A 21301-nucleotide genomic window follows, 5' to 3' on the forward strand; every position below is an offset into this window, starting at 1 on the left:
AGGCAGCTCTTTCTTACATAGTCCTGAACAAAGTGGCAAAATAAGTGAAATGAAAATATAATCAGCATGTTAATGTATCTTTTGCTCTTTCACACATACACCCCCACACAAATACCCAGTCACATGCGTACACCCATACTGTCTGAGTGTTCATCTTCTGTTCCTTCCTTCTGGCTTATCAGAGACTGAGAGAGTGATGTGGTGGCTTCCACCATTCATGCTACAACTTCACTGCGTTGGTCAGTTAAAATGCCTCATGCACAAGAAAGTATTCTCAGGATGGGTGGATGAGAAAAGCAGTCGCTCCATGATAATTTCAACAAGTTCTGGTCTTTGAATCCCGCTGAAAAAAAAAGTGTATCAACGGGCAAACAAGTATCTGGAACAAGTATCGTCTGACTGTGACAGAACGTTCCTATTAACTGAGTCCTCTACGGGCTAATTGTTCAAGTTATTCAAGCCTCGTCACTCTCACTAATTCTGTATAATGTTTTGTTTCATAAGCAATTGTCCATGTTTATTCATTTCCCTATCTATCTAGCTCATTTGCACTTGCAAAGAATAAACGGGAGGCAACGTTTGAATAGTCACATAATACCCATAAGAGAATTAATTACTTTTATACAGGATCTAATTCATACAGGAAAAGAGGGAGGTGTGGGATTTTGTTCTTTTTTTTTCCTCTGTATCATACTTTCAAAATCAGTTGCAATAAAATGCATACACACATTGTACCTAGGCAAATTTAGCAAATAAGCAAATATTCAGTACGCACATCCAAGCATGTTCTGTTAGCTGGCCACAAAACTAACCTGATACTTGCTAATGTGAAAAGCTGGATATAAGGAAAAGATTTATGCAAAACTAGATATTCAAGCCGTATTAGCTTAATTGTACTAAACAATAACAAAGATAGATAGCACGATTTTATACACCACAATTCCCAACTATAATGCAACATTTGCAGTTTCTATAAAAACTATTTCAAAGAGCACAAATAGATACGAATATCCAAAAATGCTTTAAATACTCAAACAACCATCACAGCATTATTTTCTTTACTTACATAATTCTTCATCATGGGCTGGGGAACCCGTGGCCAAGGGTCCAAACAAAGCCTACAAATCCACCCCATCTGCAACCACATGACTTTTTCCCACATCATTATTGATTACCACAGAGGTGTGCATTAACTTGTAGCCAACGAAAGGTGCTCAAAAGGCCTCCCTCGCTCTTAGCCAGGACAAGTTCTTCATCACTGAAGTGACTCTAAATATGAGCCTACGCTTCACAGGACAGGGTATCACAAAGGTATGCCAGGGATTCTGAGGAAGCCTGACCTTATCTTGTCAGTTATTTAAAAGCCAAGGCTCTGAGTCTGGAAGACATTTTTTGCTAATTTCAGTAATTAACTGACTCAGCTGGGAAACACCAGGCTGGTGTTTTCCAGCACTCCGGAGGAACGGAGGAATGCAGGAAGATGCAGCTGTCAGAAGCTTCAAGCAGGCAGGTGACTTGGAAAGGGAAATGACTCCTTCGTTACCAATGGAAATGCTGGCAGCTCATTCACCGTACACACCTTCAGGAAGATGCGTGACTGCAGACTGAAGCAAGCATAAAATATGACACTTCCTAGAACAAAATTAATTTTAGTATCGGTCCAGGATATGCAAAGCATTTCATTTTGTAGCATGTCTTGGGTTGGCTGTTGGCTGGACCTGGGGCACAGAGCTGCAGCAGCCTCACCTCTGTCAGGCTGCTGGATCTGGCCGTACCCACCTACCAACATAGACATATCTGCCACTCTTCCTATAGATGCTGGGGTTTTTCCTTCTAAAAATTGAAAATAACAGCAAAAACTTTGCATTTATTCTAGTGGATAGATCTTCCAAGTATTACCTATAGATCATTTGTATGGAGAGGTTTATGCCACACTGCTCAGGCTAACAGCATGCAGCTCTGTGTATAGAAGCATAGAATGCTTTGGGATGGAAGGGACCTTTAAAGGCCATCCAGTCCATCCCCTCTGCCATGGGCAGGGACATCTACAACCAGATCAGGTTGCTCAGAGCCCCATCCAGCCTGGCCTTGAACGTTTCCAAGGATGGGGCATCTACCACCTCTCTGGGCAACCCATTCCAGTGTTTCACTACCCTCATTGTAAAAAATTTCTTCCTTATATCCATTGTACCCATTATATATCTATTGTATCCATTATATATCCATTGTATCCATTGAGCTACCCAATTACAAAATGGGGCTTTGTAAAAACGAGCTCTTGAACCAGGGTACTTCTTGCTTTACGAAGTGCAGAACAATACAGCATCTGTGTGGACAAGGAGGTTTCCAGGCAATGCCGGGGGCTCATTTGCAGACTAACCCCCCTCACCGCCTGCTCGCCACTGGGCTGGAAAGGGCTTCACGCAGGCAGTGCAGAGCTCTGAAGTAACCCCCCGCACACCGGGGGGAACGGCAGCACCGCATCGTTTTGCCCTGTTTAACATTCTCAGCCGGCCCGGCTGTCGGCGGGGAGAGGCTGAGGCCGAAGGCAAGGCGGCACCCGGCCCAGCGCCCCCTCCCTCAGCCGCCATGACAGGGACCGAGGCCCACCGAGGGCCCAAAGCCTCCCCACCGCGCAGGGCCCACCGCCCCGCTGGGCTGCCACGGCGGTGACGGCAGCCTGGGGGTGGCACGGCGAGGGCCAGGACCCCCCGCGGCCCCGCTGCCCGGGCCCCCTCAGGCGGGTGCGGGACGCGGCCCGCCCTGCCCAGGCCTCGCCTCCCGCCCGGCCCCCGCCGCCCCGCCCCGCCCCGCCCCGCCCCCTCGCCGCCTGTTTATCCACAGGCTGCGCACGTGGTAGCTGTGCCGCGCCATTGGCCCTCTCGCCTGGTAGCTGCCGCCGTCCCGCCAATCGGGGCGCTGTCCACGCGCGGCCGCCCGCACCCGATTGGCTCCGCCGCGGTGATCACGCAGCGTGACGCACTCCGAGCGTGCGCCCGACGCGGAACCAATGAGGAGGGGGCCCAGGGGCAGCCCGCGGCGAATAGTAGGGCGTGGAGCCGAGGGGTGGCCAATGAGGAGCGGGCCGGGGCGGGACTTTCCGCTGCAGGCGCTGGCGGAGACGGGCGGGTTTTAAAGCAACCGTCGACGGCGGCCGCAGGCTTCCCCCGGAGCCGGGGAGCGATGGCGGCGGCCGGGCCGGGCCTGGGCCCCGGGGCTGGCGGGACGGTGAAGACGCTGGCCCTGGTGCTGGAGGACGAGGCCCGGCGCGGCGGCGGCTACTGCAGCGGGGACACGGTGTCCGGCCAGGTGCTGCTGGAGCTGGCGGGCCCGCTGCCGCTCCGCGGGCTGCGCCTGGAGGCCGCCGGCCGGGCCCGCGTCGCATGGAGCGAGAGCTCGGGCGCTGTCCCTGGGGCGGGAACCTGGGGGGTGGCGGTGAGGACGCCGGGGCCGGGGCCGCGGCGGGAGGCGGAGGTGCGCTACCTGGACATCCGGCAGAGCCTGCTGCGGGAGCCGCCCGAAGGTGAGGGGCGGCCGGGGGCGGCGGGGGGCCGGGGCTGTGCGGGGCGCGGGCCGGGCCCGGAGGGGAGGCGCCCCGTCCGGCCGCCGCAGCGACGGCGGGGGGGACTGGCGCCTCCTCCGCGGGGGAAGGCGGCGGGGCAGGGCCCCGGGGCCAAGTCCCCCCCTGCTCCCCCCGCAGGAAGGCGCCCACGCGCGGAACTTCCCGGAGAGGGGGAAGGCTGAGGGTTGAAACCCGCTCCGAGGAGAAATCGGCGTCGGGCCTGGATGCTGAGGAACGGCGGGAGGCCTGGGCAGGTGCCCGGCCAACGGGGACGTCATTCCCGCACTGGGAGCCTCTGGCTGGTGTAGCCCCAGCCGCCCCGCGTGTGCCCGAGGCAGGCGTGCTGCGGCTGCACCCAGGGGTCACCCGGTTCTTTGTGTAAACGGCTGAAAAATGCGGAACGGGGCCAGAAGCGAGCCAGCAGCCCTTTGTCTCCTACGCTCCGTGTCGGTGGCCCGAAGGGGTTACCTCTCCCACGACCTACGTCGGGCACCTGCCTGTCCGTCCCGCGCTGTACGCGGCACCGGTGAAGCTGCCCCTGGAAGACACCCGGAGCAGCCGGCCTCCTGCCGCGGTGGCCTCAGAAAGCAGAGGAAGCTCTTTGTTGCATAGGTCTCCAGCTGGCAGTTTTGTCCCTCGGGCACTGCAGCCCTATGGCAGTACTGAAAAATGAAAGGGAACTGGCATTTCGCCCTGTAAGGGTGAAACACAGCTCACGTTTATCTGTAGGAAAAGTAAATTTAGGCCTTTAAAAATTGTATGACAGTAGACCCTCTGTGAATGTATTACGGTTACATATATTAATAGAATTTCATGATATTGACCTTAAATTGCAGCTTTTTAGCACAAAAATGTTAATTGAAAAAGTAGATTAATGGCTGTCCTGCCAAAAAGGAAAAGAAACTTGCTTTATGCTTTCCAGAAGCCATTTTGGATTAGAAATTGGCCAGAGTCCTGAACTGAAACTCAAGGTCTCCATGTTTCCTTGATTTTTTCATTGAAATCACATCACAGCATAAATAAAGCATGGGCTCCAATCCAGAACCCACTGGGATCAATAAAAACTTCGCCTAGTCCCTTGCATCTGGGTGTTTTTATACATAAATAATTTAGGAAAGCATCTGCTTTGTTCTTCTATTTATGGAATAACTAAAACATACTATTCATTTTCATCCTACAGGTGAGGAAAGCTTAATTCTTCTAGATGGAAGACACGAATTTCCGTTCAGCTTTCAACTCCCTCAAGAGTAAGTTAAATAATCCAACCTGAAGGGATTGTGCTGGATACTGCTTGTTATGGAACATTAACTTAATGTAATTTGACTTGTGTTTTTTTTAATATCAAACCGATAGGTCAGCTTTATATGTTTGTCTTAATCAACCACCACGCAGACATGCCTTGTTGGCTTCAGTTTCTCTAAGGCCCTAAAAGTACAAGCTCTAAATTGGTAAACAATTATGTACACAGGAAGTGTTCATGTTTGGACCTGAATTATAAACTTAGAGTAATGCTTTTCTGACTGCTTGTTTCAGACCTCTGGTGACCTCTTTTACTGGGAAGTATGGCAGTATTCAGTACTACGTGAAAGCAATTCTGGAGAGGCCTGCAGCACCTGATCAAAGTGTACAGACAGAGCTTCAGGTCATTAGCCATATCGACGTCAGCTCACCAGCTTTATTGGTAAGAGGGTTCTCCGCTCCTCCTCCCCCCTTTAAAGCCAGCTGCAAAAAAATTATTTCCAAGAAGCATTCACATCCAGCCATAACCATTTTCATGTTATTCTGGAGTGTCATTTTCTGACTTCTGAAAGGATATAAGCTCCCTAAGCTTTTCTCTATAAATAGATGATCTTAGGTTGTGTGAATAGCAAACAGAGTGGCTTTTTTTAATACCATTGATTACATCCCTGCTGGCAGAGATGCTCTTGCCAAAAAGTTACGCAGGCTTCAGATGCATAAATAAGGCTTAATAATAATAATGCACAAGCATAAAGTAGTTACTCTTACCAGAGCAACTACATTCACAGGGCTGCAGTGTCCTAAACTCTACAATAATAGTAGGTTGAGGAACAGTAATTATAGAAGAGTATTAATCATGCCCAGCCTGTCATTTATGCTCTGGCCATTATGTTACGTATCCCTCCATTTTGCATGTCGTTTTCTAACATTAAGTGCGTGCATGCAGCTGCTTCAGAGATCTTTTCAGTTATTTCCTTATGACAGATTTGGCCACATTAAAGCATTGAGTTTCTAATAATCGCTAGAAATACTGTAGAGTAATAAGAAAGATCACGCATTAAGTAATGAGAAAATAGGCAAGATGGAAGCTAATGAGCTGGATTCTTTTATCTCAACCCATATTATGAAAATAATATAAAATTATACCTTGCACTTTCATGATAGCAACTGGATCTAAATGGTTATTCATTTAAATATGAATGAGTAATTTCTATTTTATTTAAAACGCTAGGATAATTTTAACATTTCATCATGATGTGAACGTAGCTAAGAGATGTTTTGAGCAGGGATTTTTTCCTCTTTATATGCTTACATTTTAATCTTTCTAGAGAGAACTTGGAGAAGTAGTTTGGCAGTGACATCTGTAAGGAGAATATAGTCTTTATATTCAACAACGTATGTTAGGAGTATGAAGACAGCATATCCAGATAGAATCATAGAATTGTTTAGGTTGGAAAAGACCTTTACGATCATCAAGTCCAACTGTTAAATACTGCAAACGTAGATACTGCAAGGATAGACCACAGCCTATTGCACAGGAGAGGGCGGGGGGCATATAAAGTAGGCGGTGCCTATCTTAATGGATTCCAAGGCTACCACCAAAAAAGTGCAAACCAACACAAATTTCAGCCTTCATCATTATATTGACTGGGCACTAGTGCCCACTAAATTATTTTAAGTAGCTTGAATCCTAGCTTGGACCCTTGACATGTGTGCTTGTATGTTGTACGTTTATTCTAATGAAAATCTTACAGGTAGTGTAAATGTCATCTAATGTGACAGTCCTCCATGAAAAATTAAGATGGTTTTGTCACGAGCCTAAATTTTTGGGGGGTTGTGTGGCTTGCAAGTTACGAACATGCATCACCTTGGCCTAGTGTGTATACATTTGTCCTTTCTTACGAAGGTTACAAAGGTAAAAACAGTTTACCTGCTTAACTGTTAATTGCTTGCAGATAAAATTAATTCTGCATTCTCCTGCACTGAGGAACATGGGCATAAATACCGCAGTACTCCATTCGACCTTTAAGAAGTCACACCTATAAAATTTGCTGAATCAGTGGTTTTGAAGACAGATTGCGTTCAAATGCACATTGGCCTCTGTGTTACCTAGTTGATATGGTCTAACTGCAGGCTAGGATTTTAAAACAGCCGTATGTTCAGCTAGCCAAGCCTTGGTTCCATTTTACATGGTGGCAAAACTCCAGTTGCATTGAGTAGTAGTACAGTGATTCAGATCAAGTGGATTTTAGAGCTAGATTGCAATGACTGGTGTGCATAACATTAAACTGCAAGTGACTGATAGCTTTATGCCATAAAATGAAAAATACTCTATATTTTATAGACACCTGTTCTAAGAAGTCAGGAGAAGATGGTTGGCTGTTGGTTTTTCACCTCTGGGCCAGTGTCTCTCAGTGCCAAAATTGAGAGGAAGGGATACTGTAATGGTAAGAGTAATTATCTTCAAAATGTGAATATTAAACATCTGATAGGGTTTTTTTAATCTTTGTGAAGCTAACACTTCATAGTTGAAAGAATAATTCCGTTTAGTAGGTAGTAAATTGAGATCTATATGAACTTGCTTTAACAAAAATCATCTTGCCTTTCCCCTTACTCCCCCCTTGGGAATATAAATTGAAAGGAAGTCCTGTTAGGCAGTAATCTTACGGAAAAGCCACGTACATTTGAGTGTAAAGAACAATAAAATGCTTTTATTTGGGATAAAATACTTAATTGGGGATGTAATCAGGTTTTTATGTCCTGTTTGTGTAGGCTTACACTTCTGTAAGAATGAGCTTTAGCAGCTTGTCATCTTGATAACATTAGATACATTGAGGAAACAAAATAAAACATTCTGAAATTTAGTTATACTATATAAAAGGAAGATTGGCACATAATTTGCCAATAAAGCTTTTATAGCTTGTTCATATTATGCTTAATGTTTCAAAATGAATCATTGTTTATATGTAAAATGTAGTAGGTGGCTATAATTCTGCCTAGATACCACTCTGAAAAAAAAAAAAACCAACCTAGCTTGAGGAAACTACCAAGTATTGTTCTCATAACATTGCAGATGATGTACGTGCTGCATAACATGCTTTGATACTCCCAGAGGAAAGTTGGTAAATACAAATTAATCATTGAACTTTTTCTGTCTTTAAGGGGAAGCCATACCAATCTATGCAGAAATTGAGAACTGCTCTTCTCGTTTGATTGTTCCAAAAGCTGCCATTTTCCAAACGCAAACTTACCTGGCCAGTGGGAAGACAAAAACTTTCCGTCAGATGGTTGCCAATGTCCGAGGAAACCACATTGCCTCTGGGAGTACAGATACCTGGAATGGGAAAACTCTGAAAATCCCACCTGTATCCCCCTCTATACTTGACTGCTGTATTATTAGAGTAGAATATTCATTAGCTGTAAGTATGGATTTTTATTACAAATTTACATGCTCTTGAATACTACATTGAGTTGGGAACAGAAGAATTTTCTCCACTGAGGAGCTATTAGATTTTGAATTTGGGAATGACAATAAATATAAATAAATATCATATACAGTGTAGGTGAGAGACTGAAGATCATGAAGAGATCTGAAATGGAAAGATAGGAATAATGGGGAAAATGGAAAAAATGTTTCTGAGGAGGAAGCAGTTCAGGTTTAGACCCGCAGAGGTTATTAAGGGGAAAGTAGTTCAAGCTGAATGGGTTCCTCTAGTGATTCTTTTCAGAAATGGGAAGATAGGACTGAAAGTCAAGTGCATAATTATTTTTGTCAACCTGTTTTGTATTTTTTTAATGTCACCTAGAGACAAGGTACAGAAAGAAGGAAGTTGCTGGAAAATATGGAAAGCTGTCAGAGTGTTAGCTAAACATATCTGAGATGAGAAAACTCCTAATTTTTAAACAATCTGCAGCATAGGGAGTAGGGTAGCTTCTAGGAGCAGCAATTTAATGGGGTCTTATGATGTTTTTTTCTTTTATTTGGGGGCTGTCACATAGGTGTATATCCATATTCCTGGTGCTAAGAAATTGATGATTGAAATGCCTCTGGTGATTGGCACTATCCCATGTATTGGATTTTCAAGCAGAAACTCCAGCATTACCAGCCAGTTTAGTATGGATATGAGTTGGCTGGCATTGACGATGCCAGAACACCCTGAAGGTAATATATATTGAACTCTTTATAATACAGCATAGTACTACCTGCAACAGAAGGACAGTAGTGCCAGTTTAAAGGCACTGCTAAGGATGTAGGCCATTAAAGTATGACTCATGAGAAGTGAGGCATGTAAATCTAAGCCAAAATCCCAAAGGATTGGTGACGATACCATAACTCAGCCTTTTTTAAGTCGCTCTTTGCCCCTATCTGACTACTTTCAGCTGAATCTTGAAATAATGTAACTTCTCATAGTGTGAATTCTGCTTTGGAGGTAGACACCTTTAAAGTTAATCATTACTGAATATATCTTGATACAATACAGGTTTGTTGCTAGAGTAGCCCTAAAAGCATCTGCAGTATTGCTGCTGAATCACCTAAGCTTACTAAAAACATAATTCTAGTTACAGTATTTGCGAGTATAGCACACTTTGACAATAGTACAATGTTTAATACATACAGTCTTCATGGCCTTGAATACTGTAATACATATGTTGTCTTGCTGTGAGTGAATAGTTTGAAATTTGACAGTGGCTTCTCTTGTGTTTCAGCACCACCAAATTATGCTGATGTAGTGTCTGAGGAAGAGTTCTCCAGACATGTTCCTGCTTATCCACCACCAATTGACTGTGAGGAACAATTGTGTTGTCCTGTCTTTGCTTACATACAAGAGTTCCGGTTTCAGCCTCCACCTCTTTATTCAGAGGTAAAAAAATAAACAGCAGGTGGTGGTTTTATTGTCAGATGGCAAAAAAAAAAAACCCACATACAGAAATGCAAGAATTACAGGCAGTAATTGTTGCCTTTCTTCTCTCTGTAGATTGATCCACATCCAACTGATGTAGAAGAAATTCAGCCCATTTCATTCATGCTCTGAAGAGGATTTGTAATGAGCATCATTGTGATGAATGTCTTAATCTTTCTGCTGCTTAAGCTGGTAGTGCAGCTAAAAAGGAAAGTTTTCTTTTTCAAAACTTAAGTTTGTGTACAAGAAAGGCAAAGGAAAATGGAGAGGGAGGTATGAGCACGTTTGGTGATGGAAGAGAATCTGCTGGATTAGTCTGCACAGAGGATATTGTGGGAGCAGCAATGTTTGGGATACTTGAGAAGTACCTGAAAATACTGAATGCTTTCTAAAAAGTGGATATACTACATGAAGTACGAAGGGAGATGTGAGGATCTTTTGAAGAGAAAAGAAATTATATTTTGTTTGAAACACTCCGGAAGAATTTACGTAACGATGTTGATGTTGAGAACTTCCGTAGCAGAACTTGCGTAGTAGAACAGAATGTGGGGTAAGAAAACATTTCCAAAAGATTCCATGTTCAAGGGGCTTCAGTTTTGCACTGTCTGCATCCGAGAAAGGAACACTACTAAAATGCGGAGTGAAGTCTTCACTCAAGCTTAACTTTGTATTTCATGAGAACCTGCCCTTCTAACAGCTGCCAAGTGGTACTATTTCATCATTCAGAATGATTCTAAAGACATCATGGATGACAGAATAGCTATTACGCAATATTATGAAGGTAACCATTTACTGAATGAAAGACACAAGTATGTAAAAGAAAAGTGAACTTTGATAAGAGCTTATGCACTATGCTTTCTTTCAAGGGATTTCTTAAGGGAATTATTGTAGTCTCTTCTACTGTGAGTTCTTTTTCTGCATCTTAAGCCTATGGATAGCATGATAAGGGGAAGCATGGTAAGGGAGAATCCTTTTGCCAACAGCAGGTGTACTTAGCAAAATGGACAATACTTATTTATTCAGAAGCCTTTATAAGCCTACCTCTGTTTTGGATATTTACTTACGGTCAGATTTGAGACCAAAAAAAGTCTTGTTTAAAGCTCCAGTATACTTCAAGGTTCTAAAAGGGACCCTAAATGGTTTCTGTGGTTAGTGAATGAGATAGGAGGCGTAGGGAGAGGTGTAAATACACCCAGAATAGACATAGCGTGTAACTGAAGTGAAAGCAGACATCAGGGGAACAAAATCCTGGGAATGGCACAAAGCTTTTCATTACTCCTGTATTTTTGTCTAGAGATCTATTGTCAGGGGCTGCACTGGTCATTTGCTATCCATACTATTTTTTGTCAGTGTGTTTCCTTGTTTGTTTTTGCTGTTTAATTTTGTTTTGGTGCAATATTTTAATGTTTTCTTCCTCAGGTCATTTAGAACAGTGAGAGTTTGTTGCTGCTAAGAGTAAAGGCACAGCATTTTAGTTGGCCCTTCTGCTGCCTTCATTTAAAGTAGAATTTTTGCTCCCTGCCAAGCATCAATTGGAATAAGTAAGCCGCCATCAACAGATCACTTAAAGGAGCAGAAACACAGCATTATCAATACACACGTTTACAGTCAAGTCTTTAAACTACAGGGAATTTTGAACTACTAGAACTACTCCATATGTCTTACAGAAGGGTTTGAGGTTAAAACCCGGTGCTTCATGTGGTAAAACATTGTACGTTCTGATAACTACAAGAATAGTAATTGAATTTCCTTCATTTCATCAGTAACTGCAGTTTAAAAAAGTTTAAATGTTTTTTTTATGACATCTGTCTTCATTTAAGAAGCCAGGATTTTTCTACAGGCATACACGGATATATATTTTTAGTCTTCTTTTAGTATGACTTCCTTACATTGTCTAATTTCTAGCACTTCACCTCAAGTCACTTTTGCATCAGTGTGAAAGACATACTGATCGAGATTCACGTTCCCAAACTGCAGTTATTTTCTTTCATTTGCAACTTTAAGTATTGTCTTCTACAGCAAATGCAGCTTTAACCAAAACTTGAGTGCATGGTTTAGAAAGGACACTCTAAAAATTACTATTTATCTTAAATTTCAAGATGTAGCTCTCATGCCTTTTTAAGTGGTGGCGTGCCCATACAATCAATGCAGGATTTTCATTCACATCACCTGGAAAGGGAACAAGCATATTTTCCTTAAACAGATACCATTATAGTTACTTGAAAAGTAATATGGCTGTGTATTAACTAGCATGTTAATAATTTCAAATACTAGCTTATAAAACATTAGGTGCTTTTTGGACTGTAAGACCTGATAGGCGATGTGTGCTACCTGGTATAAACATAGTCAAGCAAACAAGAGCATGAAGGGTAAAGATGTGCTTTCCTCCCCCCCCCCCCCCCCTTTTTTTTCCTAAAACCTTTGAGTCTTCTTTTATTATTTGCAGATAAACTGTGGCCTTAGATTGTTTGCTGCAAAAAAGACAAACAACTAGCATGTGTTTCTTAGGAAGCACATGGCCCCTCAAAGGAGGGGTGAAAACAAGATTAAATTCTGCTCTCTGACACTTGACTTAGTGCAGAAATTGATCCTTAAAATAATTACTGTTTGCACAATAATAAGTTCAATATGCAGGGGCTTTGTTTTGATAACTGTGAAACAGTTTAAAAGAGACAAAATAAAAAAAAAAAATGCTGTTTAACATACAGGAACATGATTGTATTTTGTACTAATGAATGAGCCCCATGGGTTCTTTGTTAATAAAATTGTCAAACCTACGTTGTGCTGTTCATCTCTGGTTTGGTGTCTCTAAGACAAATGGCTGCAATGTGAAGAAATACTGTATTCTACCAACTTTGAACGCATAGAGATCTCCTCATTCTTTTCTGACCTGGGAGCTTTGCCTTCATCTGTCACTGCTTTAGTTCCCTGAACTATCCATAACCAAGAATTGCAACAAATTCATCAAACGTGGCTGGCCCCCACCTATAGTCGTTAGGTAATATACAGGACTTAATTGTGGGTACCTTACCCATAATGATTGAAGTGGCAGGATGTGTGCTCTAATTGGATTTCTCATCTCATGTATTAATCTTACTGGATATTTTATTGTGTTTCCTTTAGACAAGATTATCTCTGCTGTGTAGTTCATTGATCTAAACACACTAGAACAACCTTATAACCATAGTACAGAATGACTAAAGCAGAGTACCTCCTACCACGGGGAAACAGATGACAAATTGTATCTACCCCATAGCTCACCTAAGTCATAAATGAGACGATGAAATCTCTGTCAGGGTCCTGACTCCCAAAGATTTGAGGAACAGCAAACAGAACAGTTGATTTCTTCGTCCTTTCCACTTTCGAGGGAAGACGGCAAACCTCGCCTTGGAAAACCCAGGTGAAGATGCTGTTCAGGATCAGGTGTTCAAGCGCTGGAGCTTGCAGAAGGGGTCATGACTCACGGAAAAGAAAATGCAAAACCTCAAATTCTGGTCTTTCTTTCTTAGATTTCTAAAAGGTCTCTTACTAAATGATGCTAAAATATCCTCTCATGAAGTTCACAGTAGCAATTCCCCCTCATCCACTGTTAAGTTTTATAGGGGACTATTTCTGTTGACAAACTGTAATTGTCTATTAAAATATGTTTAAACAGGTAGTAAACGATGTGCTCTGCCGTACAGGGATAGAGCAGTTTTAGTTAGTTAGTTAGTTACTGCAGGCTTGTGTTTGCAGCTCCGATACTTCTGATGTTTGCATGGAAACGCACAATTCACAGACAGAGTAAGAGAGAGCATTTAATCAACTCCTGGGGTGTGTTCCAAACTATCAAAATAGCATGTTCCATTACTTCACCACCCAATTTCAACAGCAGAAGGGAACATCTAACTCTGTGTAAAATCTCATATACTATATATATATCAATAAAGAAGTGTTTGGAGAGCACAGTTTGCAGACAAAGTTGATTTGAAGATACAGTCAATTGCTCTACTAACCCCCAAAAACCCCACAGCAGAAGTAAGTGCCTACTTTCTAGTAAAATTCTGATTTTCGGTACTCTCCTTGAGGTAGTGAATGAGCACAGGGACATAGAAACCCGCTTTCCGACTGCTGCGTTTTCTAAAGCTGGTTATATAATATGTTAACATCGATACGGATAGCACAGGCTACTGCACAAAGTAGATTCTCTACAGAGCTAAGCAGGTCTGTAATGAACCCGGTCATTCACTTTTAATATTAAAATTTTATATGTAGCACAGACAGGGTGACAGTCTTGTTCCAAATTATGTAGTGGTCGTAATTTCTAAACAATTAATATGAAATGATAGTACACAAAAGCTGTACTAGAACATCACCGCATTATCGGCATTTTAGGACAACTGACTAATAACGATAAGTCAAAAACCCATAAAGCGCAGTTTTTCATGGAACGCAAAATGGCAATTCAAGTGGGACTTCACTCGCTTATGCCAGCAACATGCTGTGGGCCTTCTTAGTTACACGGGACAGACTCTATCTGATTAAGTACAACTGTATTACTGATAAATCTCTGAGCACCCATCCCTTCCAAAGAAAAGAGGAAATCCTTCTTAGTTTTGGCTTACATTCAGCCATCTGGCTGCCTGTAGGGTGAGGAGAACACGAAATGCAAGGTGAGAGTTGGTGCAAGTGCTGGTGCTTGACAGATGCCTAGAAACAGATTGCCTCAAATAACCTGAAGAATGCAGAGCAGCCCAAAACATTTTTATAGAAATGCACAAGGTATTTGCTGTGTCAATTGATGGCAGCATTTATTATTTGTGGTCTCAAATAACAAGCGACTGTGGTCAGATTAAGGATACCCAAGTATCATGTCAGGTGTATTTTTACTTAGCAATTGTGACAGCCCAACAAAAAGCATCACCCAAACATCAGACCAGCCCTTCTGCTTTGCTTCTAGCTCTGCTCAGTGTCCCAGACCTCTATGGGCACCCTTGCCCTGCTCTCCCCTCTCCAGCAAAACTGCTTATTGATACCTTGCTTGTAGCACAAGACCCAGATGGAAGTCTCTGTAGGGTCACACAGATGGGGAGAGCAGCATAAAGACATTTCCAGTCTTATTAAATAGAAGGAGAACAGAGGTAAAAATGGTAGGCAGCCACCGGTGTGGGGGCTGTGGGACGGACGCTGGCCGAGTGGGGAAATGGGGCAGGTACGGAAGGGAGAAGCGGCTGGTGTCGGGCAGAGGACACAGGCACAGCAGCGACCACTCCTCCGGGAGGGGATTTAGCCTGAACACCAAAAACAACCACTCGCCTCCGTCTCCTGGAGTTTTACTGGCAGGACTTGGTCTCAGACATGGTGACACACAATGTGCGCAGACGCGATGCAGACATGGAGGCTAAACCCAGCCAAATATTTTTGGCTATGAAAAACTCTCATTATTTTACAGCGCCTTCGAACAGCATCAGCCTCCCCATAAATTAGGCGTTGGGCACAGAGAGGTGGCTTGTCACTGACTGTTGCAGACAACAACAGAGGATGATTATACCTGTATTTCAGTACTCAGTTCTGTGATATTTATATACACACACAAAGGCTTTTCAAAAAAATGAGGAGCATACCTTGCCTGTGTATAATAACAACTTCTTACAAATCAACTTCAGTGGATCAGACTGTAATCACGACCTGACCTTCCATCGTACACATCTTCAGGTCAGACCTTGCAGCGCCTGTGTGTTGTGAACAGCAATACCTCAGTTTCTGGAGAACATGAACCCGCGCTTTCCTCAGCCCTGCTTCAGGGAAAACGAAAGAGTAAGCGTAAGTGCTGACGGTGGGACCTGAAGCATGGGCAACAGGGTAGTATTTTGACTACAAGGTCTTAAACAGGATTGTTGCACGCTCAAAGATCCCAGGTTTCTGTGGAGGCCAGTCCTATTTGATGTCACATCTAGAATCACGTTTTGTCAGTCACAACATATCAGATCACAGCATGAGAAGAAAGTGAATTGCTGAACTAATTAGATTAATCAGTGCACAAAAGAAAGCGTAAGTGACAAAAAGTTAAATTTTCATTTAAATAATTTAAGCCCCGAAGTGCTTTTCTCCTATGTCTTAATGTGATGTGACCAATGCATTAGCCTTAACAGATTAGAAATATCCTAAAATGGAAAACATTCTGCTGTCCTGAGTGTAAAACGAGAGCAGAAAGGGAAAAGCATTAACTGATGCGACAGATTTTCATACTACAGTGTCCTGAAGGAGAAGCGTCTGAGACGGTTTAGTGTCCATACAGACCTATCGAGTCTTGCACGCTGTGTGCAAGGCTGGTACCACTTGCCCCAACAGCAGCATTTCGGTGTCAGCACACCTCTCCTTCACTCTGAGACGCAGCGTCTGCAATGCAGCAGTCAGATCTGCTTAGCACAAGGGAGCAAGATCAAAAAAGAAAAGCGAAGAGGCCCTCGCACGCTGCAGCCCGTCCCTCTCCCATCTCACAGCCCAGAGCAGCTGCGCCGGCGTCTGCAAGGACGTGAGCTTACACGCGAGCGGCACAACCTGCTCCTCCGACCCCACGCAGGGGTCTTGCACATCGGGGGCAAAGAATTTGAGAGGTCTGTTTGCAGGAGGTGTTAAATAGAAAGGTCCCCAGGAAGGGCAGCTTCACAGGCTTTTTCTCATGTGATCCCACCTGCCAGCGCTGGGAGAGGACTTTACGCTCATCCAAACAAATTAACAATTCATTTCCAACCCTGACATGAAGATTAACCCTGCCAATTAATTCCTTAATCTCTTGCTGCCGACAAGGCTCACAGTTGCCATGTGGATGCTTGTCCATTGGGGCCTGAAGCAGGGCCATTCTGTTTAATTAATGCTGCGTCCAGGATACGGTGTAGCTGATACTCCAACATATTCCAACTATACAAACCAGAGCTGTATCTCACACTTCACCGATGCGCCAGACAGCGTTTGATGGATACCTCGAAAAGGGCATAGATTATCTCAATGCTTATGGCAGCTTTTGCTGCATAAAGGAGATACATTAACCAATACAGAGTCATTTAGCCATCGTGTAGTTGCATAGTTGTAGAAAATGCTTCTTGGTCGTTTCCACGATAGACGTAACAGCATTACAGTTCAACAGGACTGAAAGTCTTTTTTAAGATGATTGTAGGAAATAGTTGAACTTTTTGATGAGACAGCGCTGTGACAACAGCAGCCTCCAGCTGAAACACGGGCACACGCTGCGGCATCGGGAAAGGCGTCCACCCAGCTTTCTGGCAGAAAAGAGTTTCTCTCTTATTTTGCAGGTTTGCGTGACAGAGAGACAAAGAAAAACAGAGAAACAAGATGGCAGTGAGAGCAAGCGATGTGTCTGTAGCCTCGAGAAGAGCACAGGGGAATTGTTTTGGGGCAAGGCGCTGCGTCAAAGCGTTTGGATCCACGAGCACAAAGTCTCGCAGAATGCACCAGTGTTCAGAAAAACAGCGCTTTGCACGTTTCCAGTAAGCAGCAGGAAAAGAAAACTCCACGAGACGACGTCAGTCTTCCTCCTCCTGCCTAAAAGAACTGACAAGATGTTGGGTTTTGGCTCAGTGCTGGAGGGAGAAGGGGCAGCCACACGGCATGCAGAGGCTGCTTCAGGAAAGAGAATTTAGGCGTGATCTGAATTGACAGGAGTTGGGAAATGTGTGAAATACAATAAAAAGGGAAAGTGATGCTCAGTCACCCCAAGGGCTCTTTGTAAACCAACTCTAACAAATTGGGTCAATTTTCCTTTGTTTCTATAGGTTTTGCCATATATAATTAAAAAGACACTGTCCATTAAGGTGCTTTACAAAGTTAACTAATACTTAATAAAATCTATGAATAGTATTAAATTAAAGACTCCAAAACCTCTCTGGACATATAAACCAGGAAATTACAGGTGTATAAAGTAAGCAAGCAACAAAAACCCCATAATTTAGTGCCTGTTACAACTAGTCCGGCGGGTGGAACAAGTGAAGGTCTCGCAGAACTGCAAGAAGCATATGGATTGTATAAACACACAACGTAAATGGTGTTTACAGAGAAGTACTGGGAAGGAGGCAGTATGGTATACTGGACAGGACTCTGCTCCATGTAGAAGTTAGGTAATGTCTGGTTTGGGGTTTTGGTTGGGGTTTTGTTGTTGTTATTTTTACATATTTGGGTTCAATGCTCAATTATATGCTGAACTCCCTTAGCCCAGGAAGGGTCAAGGTCACCCTGGTGCAGTAGCTGGCCAGGCAGAGTGAAAAATAAAGTCTGGGTTTCCCTGCAGACCTCTGCCCATCAGCTCCTGACAAGGTGAGAGAAACATTTGCTGTCTGTGAGTTATGAAAGGGGAAACGACATCTGATGCAAAAATTGCATCTACCTGATTGCAACAACCAGTCCAACAGCTGTCCAGGTACCTGTTTCAGCGGTCATACTAGAGAGGTATTTTCTTCTTTAGCAGATCCTTTATTTAAGATGTGCAAACCCAAGGAAGGTTTGAGGACTGGAAGAGTCTGAAGCACAGATCGCTATTTACATAGTGGAGGCGTCTTCAAAGACACTGTGCCATGTCGCTGGCGAATCGAGTCTTCGTGTCCTCGGGGTTTGTTTCCAAAGGCTTTGTCAGAAGGACAAGCTCACCTCATCTTTCACATGGGCTATTCCCCGTGACGTGGCATTTTGTGCAGGACTCTTAAGCTGTCCTTGTTGATTCTTGATGGCGTTTCCTTCATTAAGTCACTTGGTACTGATTCTCATTGGGATTTGGGGCTGTTGGGGGGGGCGTAGTTTGCTGCTCTCTACAGGGTTATTTGGCACCTCCTTGTTTTCTGAAGTTGTCACACTTTCTTCTAGGAACTCCTGCTATAAATAGCTCTTGGGTGCGTGCCAGGTATGTATTTTTTTTCCAGGCAGAAGCCCAAACCAAGCAGTGAAACACTTCACTATCAAACACGGCATGCAGCAGAGTGTACTGGTACATGGACACGGGGAAAGGGAGGTAATCGGTCGGTTATGCACCGTGGGAGCTGATAGGAAAGCCCAGGCAGTGCTAAGAGCACCATCCTTCCCTCTTGCACTCAATTTATGCTTAAAATTATTTATCAAATGCGACTTTGTCAAAGCCGCACCGAATACTGGCAGAGCTCAGAGTCCAGCTCAAGCCATGTACATCCATTTTGCCCCCTGTGCTCAGCCGAGCCATTTTGTCACCCCCAGATGCATTAGTGCATGTCGCAGGCTGAACCCCCCCAGCCCCACTCCAACCCCCACCTCGCACCAGGAGCTCCGTGAGAACTCAGCCTCCCACTTCAGCTCGGATCGTCTTCAACCAGCAACCATAGCAATCATTTGCATCTCCCGTCATTAAGCCTTCTGTTTGATCACAGCCAAGCAGCCCTTATGGGGATCTGGCACACGCTTACAATCCAAGCATGTTGCAAAAATGACTTCAAGGCTATTTAGAGAGGATTCCCGTGCCTACAGCAGTTCACAGTTCAAGGGGATCCCCATCTCTGCCTGCAACACACACTGTTAAACACATGCTGCCAGAAAATTTTGCTTTGGGAGGGGAAAAGCAGAAGAGAGAATGGCCTGACAAGAAGTTCAACATCATCAGCCTTGGCCTGGGACATTTTAACTTAATGCAGGATGGCAATCCAGGATGGACCAGGCTTGGTTCTTCATGGTCCCCTCTTCTCTCCACGCCCCCCACTCTCCATCCATTTACAGTGGTGCCACTTTTCCCAAGCGTAAGCTATCACCCACAGGCCCAAGCAGGCAGCGATCCCTCCCACTCCTTCAACTGCACCTTAACTACTCCCTTCTTTCCAGACAACTGCACAACAATCACTGTTATCTTGGCTACCTCGCAACTACAAACCCTGAGCAAAGACCGGCTATTCTATTGCCATTGCCAGCCCTCAATTGCTCAATCCTTCCGTTCCCCCTTACACCTAAATTGCATTGATCTTAAAATCCCTGCACAGAGCAGAGGGTGGCAAATGAGCAGGAGGAAGGCAGGGAACAAGGCTTCCTGTGCTCGCAACACAAGCATTTGCTGTCACAGCTCTCCTTGCCAGCTCAACTCATTTGAGCCAACGGTTGAATGAAATTAATAAGGCTGTGTCCTAGTCTCTGCTACGCTAAGTGAGAAGCAATCTTGCCATCGCTGGCACACGTTCCTGGCTCTGTGGCAGACAGAGCTGGCAGGAGGCATCGCAGGATGCCAGGAGATGCCCCTTCTTGGGTTACGCACGACTCCATCAGCAGCAGGGCAGCCCTTCTGCCTGGGGTCTGGCACCAGGACACGCAGCTCGTACGCCATGGCGACGGCTCCTGTGCCAACACTTGTTTGAATAATGATATTTTCAAGCTGACGCCTGCAGAGATGTTTGCATTTTGCTCCCATGCACCTCAGGAGTGTTTTCCTTTAATTGATCTCACAGCCTGGGATTTTCCTAAAATACTTAATGGTTTAATGGCCTTGCTTCCAGGAGGACTTGTGTTCCCTTTAAACAGACTTCAGTGCAGAGTAATGTGTCACTTGTTCTCTTGAAGATTGCGGGCTTTCTGGGCTCTAGCAATCCAGATGTTGGTTTTCCTGCTCTCATCCCTTGGCATCCTTTTCCTGCTCTCATCTCTTGGCAATGAAATGAAACCAATTTGCAAGAAAATCTACTGCAGACATTGTCTTCAGCTGAGTGGAAACTCACAGTTCTTTTTGCTGTTGCTGGCTTAGGAACATTTGTGGTTTCTGGCATCTCCCTAACAGGTATGAAACTTGTACAACTGCTGAATCATGAGCTGTGCAGGGACTGACGCAACGCACCACGTAGTCAACTTTCAGAGGTGGCCTTTGGCTGAAAATTCACTGGGAGGAGGGAGAGGTGAACACCAAAAACCTCCGTGGGGATGTGGGGGCGGAGGTGTGGGCCACCGGCCAGCAGCAGCCGGGAAGAGGTGGCCCCAACCAGAAAGGGGTGTGTGGCTCATGCGGCTCGGCCCCTGGAGGAATGGGCAGAGTTCCTGGGAAGGACGGCTGATTGCTGCTCTTTCCCAGTGCGATGGCTGCAAATGGGGGAAACGGCGTCACGCCTGTCTGACAGCCAACAGCAAAGACAACGCCACTCCTACTTACCCAAATACAAACACCTAACGTCCCATTTTATCACCCCACGCACCCCAGGTCACTTCTAGCAAATTATTAAGGAATATAATTAGAAACGCTCTCTATGAAAGAAAAAGACAGGGTGAGCAATGTTTAGTCCTGAGCAAAGACACACTTGGAGGGAATTTGGTTTTCTGCATCAATTCTCTAATAGCCGAAAGGACACGCTCCGCAGAAGGTATCTGAAATCAACAGCTGGAAGTGTGAGCTGCTTCTCTCTCTCTGTCCTTTAAAGCAGAAAGGAAGAAATTGCTCCAGAGAGACCCTGCCATTGCTAGGCAGTAAGGAAACACGCTGGGCAGCTCCTGTTCAGAGGCACATGCAGAGATGCTCTATTGAATGAGCAAGGCTGCTGTGTTTTGAAAGGACGGAGGTGTAATACAAAACGATCAGCACCATAAGAACTTCCTGGCCACGGTGATCTATTGGTAA

At 44.5% G+C, this 21301-nt stretch overlaps 1 protein-coding gene across 1 annotated transcript; it reads left to right on the forward strand.

Moving 5' to 3' along the window:
• The first annotated feature begins 3128 nt into the window (after positions 1-3128).
• ARRDC4 (arrestin domain containing 4) lies at positions 3129-12438 on the forward strand. Its single transcript, XM_082321206.1, has 8 exons — positions 3129-3523; positions 4743-4809; positions 5096-5243; positions 7146-7248; positions 7964-8220; positions 8801-8963; positions 9509-9663; positions 9778-12438. The coding sequence occupies exons 1-8, from the start codon at positions 3184-3186 to the stop codon at positions 9832-9834; spliced, it is 1290 nt and encodes a 429-aa protein (XP_082177332.1). The 5' UTR covers positions 3129-3183; the 3' UTR covers positions 9835-12438.
• Positions 12439-21301: the final 8863 nt, after the last annotated feature.

The sequence above is a fragment of the Platalea leucorodia genome (assembly GCF_965183815.1).
Source record: "Platalea leucorodia genome assembly, chromosome: 9".
In the NCBI taxonomy this organism is placed as follows: Eukaryota; Metazoa; Chordata; class Aves; order Pelecaniformes; family Threskiornithidae; genus Platalea; species Platalea leucorodia.